The following is a 7,950-nucleotide window of genomic DNA, read 5'->3' on the forward strand; positions in this document are numbered from 1 at the left end:
TTTTTTACTCAATAATTGACAAATTACGATAATTAACTAATTATCGTTAATCTATATTAATAATTTAAGGTGTGCAGATAGGTAACATTATACAAAAAAAATATGAATAGTCGCATGACAGTTGGCCTGTCAAGTGTTGGCCTACAAATTTGTCAATTAAAATGAACAGCTGTCCATAAACATTATTTTTATTTATTCATGATTGATTTGTAACATTGAAAAGTGTTCGTTAAATCTGTACTAAGATTAGTGGCTGTTGATTTAAAATATTATCTTGTAGTTTAAGTTCGAGTATGTCGATACCTCCACTAGTTTGCAGTACTCCTCCACCTCCCGAACAGTGCGAGGATGACAAAGACCACGAAGATTTTGATTTGCAATACAATTGTAAGTTTTTTGTGACTTTTTATTGTTTACTACTCGTTCTACTTACGAATCATATAGCTTGTACTAAAGAGTTATTATAATACTATTAATCACTACTTAATATAAAAACAATTCAGAGTCACTGTGTACAATAGAAGTATTCGCTACTCTCATATATAATGGTTGATTGTATTAATTTTTTAGTGTCTCCAGATGATGATGAGGACAACAATGAGTTTAACTATGGTAACTATACCACTTACAACTATCAAACCGCAACAGAACCAGTAGGAGATATACAATGGCCCCATAATGTATCAGAAACTACAGACAACATAGACAAATTCAGTATTAAAAGTGAAATTAACAGTTGTGATAACATTACTCCAATTAGTTTGAACAATGATAATACCTCTAAAGTAGAAGAAGCAATAATTGAAGACTTAAATTTAATTATTGACAAAGATAATATAGATTCCACAGATTTAGAACCATGTTCAAAACTGGAAAGTAATAAAGATGATAGTAGTGCGAGTTCTGATAATGATTCGAGGATAAAAGAGCATGGTAATAGTGATGTGGAACCAGAGGATTTAGCACCGACATTGGAATCAAATGAAAGCACCAGTGGTTCTCCATATTTTAATGAAGAAATCTGTGACAAGGAAACGCAGGTAATAGAAGTCTGCGATGTAGATATGAATGAAACAACTATGGTTAACGAAATTAATACAGCTGAGACCACAACCGCAAGAGATAATTTAGCTTCAGTAAAAGGTTCAGAAGAAAATGTAATTGAAAGTGAAAATGTCGCCGATGTTAATAAAACTGTAGTTAGTGATGATGACTTTGGTGATTTCGAAGACTTCCAATTTACAAATACACAGAGAGAGCAAGTTCTTCCGATTAGTAGTGAAAATCCATGGGACGATACCTGTGGGAGTCCAGCTTTTGTTGAATTTAAGGCAAACTTTGATAATAATGAAATAGCATCTAAAGACAGTTATGATGTGTCTCCAGAGATTGAAGAACCTAAAGTAGATGATGATGATGATGATTTTGGGGATTTCGATGATTTTAAATCATCCGAACCAGTCAAAGAAACAACGGAAGATGTGAATGATCCTACACCAGTATTTGATGTCAGTTTACCCGATAATGAATTACAAATATGTGAGAGCATAAGTGGATTGTTAACTCCGATATTTGCTGAGGAGATATTAGAGCCTGATGATGAAATTGTCGGAAAACTGGAATCATTTTTAAGCGAAACATGGGGACACTTGATTGACATTGATGTGAGACAACCTTATATGGTCAATTGGAACAACTCATTAGGTCAGAAGACTCTTCTAAAAGCATTGTGTATAGATTCAAGAAATATTGTAAGAAAAAACTTTTTCTATGATAAATTTAGGATTTACCTAAATTTATTACGTACCATATTTGTATAGAGATCTAATTCATTGTGACAATAATATTTCTTTTCCAGCTCTTTGGACCTAAATGGCATTATAACATGCCGAAATATGCTGCTAATTTAAGTGCAGCACCACTTCAGCCACAGAAGCAAATCCAACAGTCCAATTCTATCAACACCGACTCAAGCGAGAAGACCAACAAGGAACCCACCACCTGGGTAGACCCATTCACACAAGACGGACAAGAATGTAAGTAAAATATAGAGCAAAGCTACATTCATGCAATCACTAATATGCTATAAGTTTAACAAATAAAATGGTACTAATAATGTAACATTTGTATTATATATAAATAATTTACGGACACGTTTTTATTAACAGCTCTGAATTTGCCGTCACTCAATAATAAATATCTTTTGCATGTCTTGCACACGGATTGATACCACACATGTTTGTATTATTGCTTTTCCCCTACCTCCATCCCCATCATATAGACACGTATGCTGAAGCTCTGCTCCTAGACTTAGAGCACCTTATGGCCACTTTAGACCAAATGGCTCACAAACATTCCACATTAAAAATATCAGAGCTACTCTCACATGGTAAGTTTATATGTAAGGCATGCTGTATATGATACAGGTGTAACGATTTTGGGTTGATATATGAGGTTTATTTTTTAATTTACTAACAAAATGTTTTTGCTAAGAAAAACGATAAATTTGGGAGTGTGTTTTGTTACTATCAGTTGTGTCCGTCGTATATTAATAATTAATACAATTGATATGAATAGTAATAAATATATTATTTTGTTCTGAATGGAATTTTAATAATGTGTACGAGTCAATCTATTCTAATATTCCAAAACCTATTAGGACGGCGGAAACCTTTCCTTGCATAATATCGAATTACGTGTCGACGGCCTTTGGATTTAGTGTACACCGAACCTTGTCCTTAAGTAAAAAGTATATTACTGTTCAAAATTATGAAGGCATATAAGTTTACTACTATATTTATGGATCTGGTATTTAAATACGTAATTACGTGTATAACACAAGGTTGTTTATATCGAAATTAACATAAGTTACAAAGTTTATATAGGTACTAATGTGATATTTTAATTATAATTTTGTATATTGAAATCAACAGCCTAACCATGAGTTCTCATCTTCAAACTGACCACACAATTGGGAGTTTCTCATACATTTGCCTTTATAATATTCTGTATTGTGTGGTAAGATTTAGGGGGCAGAAACAAGAAACTGTCTGTTGAAACTCGTGGTAGTGGTACTTTATCTAAGCCATAATTAGTCCATAGGGTCTTAATACATTAAATAATATTTTCATGTTTTTATCAAAGTTTTGAGTTTCTTAACTTGGTTTGTATGAATATTCAACAAGAGCAAAACAATCGGAGAAATTATGTTTAATTATTATATTAGCTAATAAATCGATAAAGTCAATTCAGAAATAAATACAAGACACTTATCAGTACAGGAATATATAATATATCAGATTGTGTAATCGATAACTGTCATTTGATATATGTTAAGTGATGTTTTATATTTGTAGGGGCAGGCAAGGAGTGAAGATATTTAATACCCATAACTTTTCGATAGGCGATAATATTAAGTTTTTAAAAACAGTTGTGTTCTACGCAAATAAACCTTGAATTTGTAGTGCATGAGATGTTTTTTGAGTATTAAATAAAGATGTAAATTAAAAAGGATTTTACATATTTTTTCAGCTTGCAATACAGAAAATGAAAGCACCATTGAACCGGCTAAACGACCAACAGATCTGGATGTTTTTGGGGACACACCGACACCGATGAATAAAATCTATTCTAGCACCATTAAGGTTCAACCAGTGAGACATATCAATTTACCAGACACGCATATATTTACACCGACCGATTCAGAAACGCCGAGATCCAAAACAATACATTACGACACTGAATCTAATCCGGTCCCCATTCCCATGATAGAGAACGGTAAAAACGAAGACAATCCATCTTCTGATAATACAGAAATCGATAATGAGTATTGGGAGTTTCAAGATTTCAAAGCTCAGAATGAAGTGGCTTCAATAGAAATGATTCAAGCAACGGAACTCAAAACTGAGCCCCAACCACCTGTGAATGCTGTACCAAATCCGAGTGTAACATATCAGACACAGATTTTACAACCGATTAAAATGGAGCCGGTTATGCCAACATTGAACTGGCCTGATCCGGGAGAAGTTAAAGAGACATTTGATGATTTCTCTGATTTCATATCAAACAGCACCTGGAATACAGATAAAGGGACTAATCCATCAGTTCTAGACAAAAAAGTTGATGAAGATGCTAAAGAGACTAAGGAAGTAAATACAATTAAATTAGATTGTATCGATGATGATTTTAATACATTCCAAACTGCCCCAGCTTCGACTGTGACCAATGATTTTTTAGATACTTTTACATCCCCACAAATCGTCTCACAAAACTTTATTCCCAAAATTACACCAGATAACAATAAAACGATTTTATCAGAGAGCAAAGACAAAAATGTTGACCATAGCAGCATGAAAATGGAAACTAAAAGTCCCTCATTAAAAGCTAGTGCCACCGACAGTATGTTCAAGCAAATGCCCAACAATAATCCCATTAAACATCTCACTTCTGACATATTACAGCCAACCAATGCAAGCACTAGTGGGTTCAATAGAAATCAACAAAATTCAGTTCAAATACTACAACCGTTGTCCTTAGAAGGTTACTCTCAAATAAATTGGCCTAACCCTGGAATAGATTTACAAGATCTATCTAGATTCAATCCAGTTGACAGCGTTCATACAATTAAGAATGATGGCAGTGTTAGTGGGAACAGTAAAGGGTCATCACCGGCCCATAATGTCAGTGTGGTTCACAAAGAAACACCAGAGGATGATATTTGGGGTGATTTTGTATCAAGTGTCCCAAAACCTCAGACGGCAACAGCGAAGACAGTTCCAACTTTCCTTGATGACGATGAGTGGACAGACTTTGTATCCAGTCCATCAGTTAAACCTGTCAACGGCTTGAGTACCATAAGTTTGAATGTGCACACCAATTTGAACATGCATAAAACAAACACTAACAAATTGGCTAGGGCCAATCAAATGCAACTCGACATTCCACAACTGAATTACATCACACCCAAGTCTAATAACCGGGGCATATACACAGAGAAACATTTCCAAAATTTATAACAGTACTGCAACTATGTTTATCTCATGACTTTGTACTTAACGTAGTGTAAGTGATATGTAAATAGTGGCGGTGATGGTAAATTACAAATGTATGATCATTTTTACCAATATTAAATTTATTATTTATTATAATGTTCAATTCGTAATTATTGTTTGATTATATTTTAGGTGATATGTATTAATTGAATTATAATATAACTCATGCCCGTCCTTAGTATTATGATTATTTCAATTTTAATTTAATTTTTTTTTTTTTATTTGTTTAGAAACATCTGTAAAATATGTAATTTTATGTGATAAAGCTTTCAATTAGGTAACATTATTATTTTGAAAGAAGCAATACCTATTTATTGTTTAGATATAAAGTATTAAATCATCTGTATATAATGTCAAAAGTGTATAAAATGTAAAAAAAAAAAAACATCACATTAAAATAATATACTGGATTTTGTTGTTTTTTTTTAAATTGGGTGTTATCAAATGTCATGATCGTTATCTTGTCTATTTGAAATTTAGTCCGATAACCTCATTACGCGTAACAAATGCTTAATAAAAGAGAAAATGAAACTCACATGGACACGGTCTCAGATTTTAAATGTATAAAAAATCGTTTGGTTTTGTTTTTTTTTTTTAGTCAATTCGTCCTTTTGGACAGGCTAAGATCTTAAACATAGTGCCATTTTATTAGTATTCTTTGTCTTCATTTACATATTTTTCTTTTTCTATTTCTTATGAACTTTATGGTGCGGCTTTAAATTATAAAAAACGATTTAAAATACATTGCCATGTTGTTTTTCTTAAATAATAATATAGTCCGAAAGCCTAAACCAAAAATCGCTAGTCTATCATCCCGCTGATTAATATTGACATATAAGACTTAATGTAATGATTAATGCAAATACCTGTCTACTATGTCTACTGATTAATTTTTCTTCGGACAAGCAACCTAAGCATACAATGCGGTCGAGAATCTCGCTTCATTCACGCGCCTGTATTATCAAGGTAAACGCAACAACCACAGCTACGGCGCCGATAATACGCGCTTTGCCTAGCTACGGCTAAAATACGTCGTGTGCTATGGGCCCTATGGTTTGCAGGATGTTGAAGGTAGCGTCGTAGACAGTTTGATGTATCCCTTATTTCGAAGAGGTCTGATCGCTGCACCGGCTCGACCAAGACTGTTTTTAATTTTTTTTTATTTCGACTTCACTGTAGCTGTTAGTCAGCCCCCCGCAGGTGGTGCTCGAGGTTAGTTTTCCGGGGCGTAGGCCCCCTGAGCTGGCTGCGACTCCGCCTGTGAATGAAGGCGGGTCGTTGGAGTAAGCGTTTGCAGCCCTGGTCTCATGGTAGAATCGCCGCCGGCGAGGCGTTGTTCAGTGACAGGTCTCACGTGGGCTGCCTCTAGCCTCGACAATAAAATCTAGGTGGTCGTGTCCGGGAGTTAGTCGGACGGGGCGAGTCTAACTGTGGGCCAGGACACGACCACGGCGGTTAGGCTCCAGCCGACGTCCGACGGGGTCATTTTCTTTTTTTCATTCTCTTCTTTTCGGCTCTCCTCACCGCTACCCCACTCAAATTCGCCGATTGGAACCCGCTTATGACAAGCTCAGGTAGCATGGCTCTGACAGTGTCTCCTTGAGTGTTTTATACAAAACTCTCGCTTCTATTTATAGCAACCGACACTCCTTGTTGTGACTACACTTGCACTAGTGGCTATGCGGGTGACACCTGATAATTTCAACTACCCTTTAGGTATTATTGGTTATTCAAATAACAGAAATTCAACCGATAAGTATAAAAAAAATGAAACTATTATTTTAGCTTGTTTTTGTTATACCATGTATGTTTAGTTGTGTACCAGACTCATATTTTTTTATTTTATTTACTTGTTAAAAATTTATTAATAATACATAGGTATTAAATATAATATGGAACCGTGATAGAACCATTCATAACATAATTAGGTAATAACAAATAGAAAAAACTGAGTGGAAATAGTGAGCAATGGACCAAATAATGAAGAAAAAATATAATGAATTAAATTTTAACTTAAATCTTTATTAAGTTTAAGTTTTATATTTTTTTTAAAGATAAAGTGCTTTTAATAATAATTTGTTTGTTTCAGATTATTTATGCGTGTGTTAGAATATAGTTAAAATATTTTATAAGAAAGATAGATTTACATACTGTTAAAAATAAATTAGGCATTACTTCCACTTAGATGTTTATTGTTCCACAACTCGTAACGGAATTCCCCAGTCTAGCACTTACATCCTATTTAGAATATTCAAAGGTAACATTTTTAGGCGAGGGTAAGTTACAATATCATACAGAGGGCTAGTTTCCCTCATAAGAGTTTCCATTAAATAATAAAACACTGAACATTACGTAAAACATGCAAAAGCTCTCATTATAAATTATAAAACCAATTGTTAAGTATTTGGACATTTAAATTACTGTACAGAAACATTATTAACATTAATTTACACTTATAACAAATATACAGATGGCGCTAGTTGAACCATCATAAGAATTTCCAATAAATATCAGAATATAAATAACGTTAAGCTTAGAATTATCAAGTATATCATAATTTAAATTATTATAAATAATTATAACTAACAATACATATTTCAAATAAAACAATTCATTAAACACATAATAACATTTTATTTATTTACTGTGCATGATATCATTTAACAAAATATTGCTTTTCATAAACAAAAGCCATACAATAAAATACACTTATCTCGTCTATGTATTTCGCCAAATGGTTTTCACTATATCCACAACTTTTCGCTTGAAGGTCTGTCCCTTGTTGCTGTCCGACGTAAAAAGTTAAAAACTGCCTTGCCTCGGTGAAGGGCTATGTTTTATAGGTATTACCCACACCACTCGATATTCAAGATGTTTACTTTATAATTGTAACAAAGTA

General features: G+C 33.5%; 1 protein-coding gene across 1 annotated transcript; it reads left to right on the plus strand.

Moving 5' to 3' along the window:
* The first annotated feature begins 119 nt into the window (after positions 1 to 119).
* On the plus strand, positions 120 to 5,461 carry LOC116773009 (uncharacterized). Its single transcript, XM_032665362.2, has 4 exons — positions 120 to 387; positions 571 to 1,751; positions 1,859 to 2,036; positions 3,532 to 5,461. The coding sequence occupies exons 1-4, from the start codon at positions 294 to 296 to the stop codon at positions 5,013 to 5,015; spliced, it is 2,937 nt and encodes a 978-aa protein (XP_032521253.2). The 5' UTR covers positions 120 to 293; the 3' UTR covers positions 5,016 to 5,461.
* The last annotated feature ends 2,489 nt before the right edge of the window (positions 5,462 to 7,950 follow it).

The sequence above is a fragment of the Danaus plexippus genome (genome assembly GCF_018135715.1).
Source record: "Danaus plexippus chromosome 18 unlocalized genomic scaffold, MEX_DaPlex mxdp_20, whole genome shotgun sequence".
In the NCBI taxonomy this organism is placed as follows: domain Eukaryota; kingdom Metazoa; phylum Arthropoda; class Insecta; order Lepidoptera; family Nymphalidae; genus Danaus; species Danaus plexippus.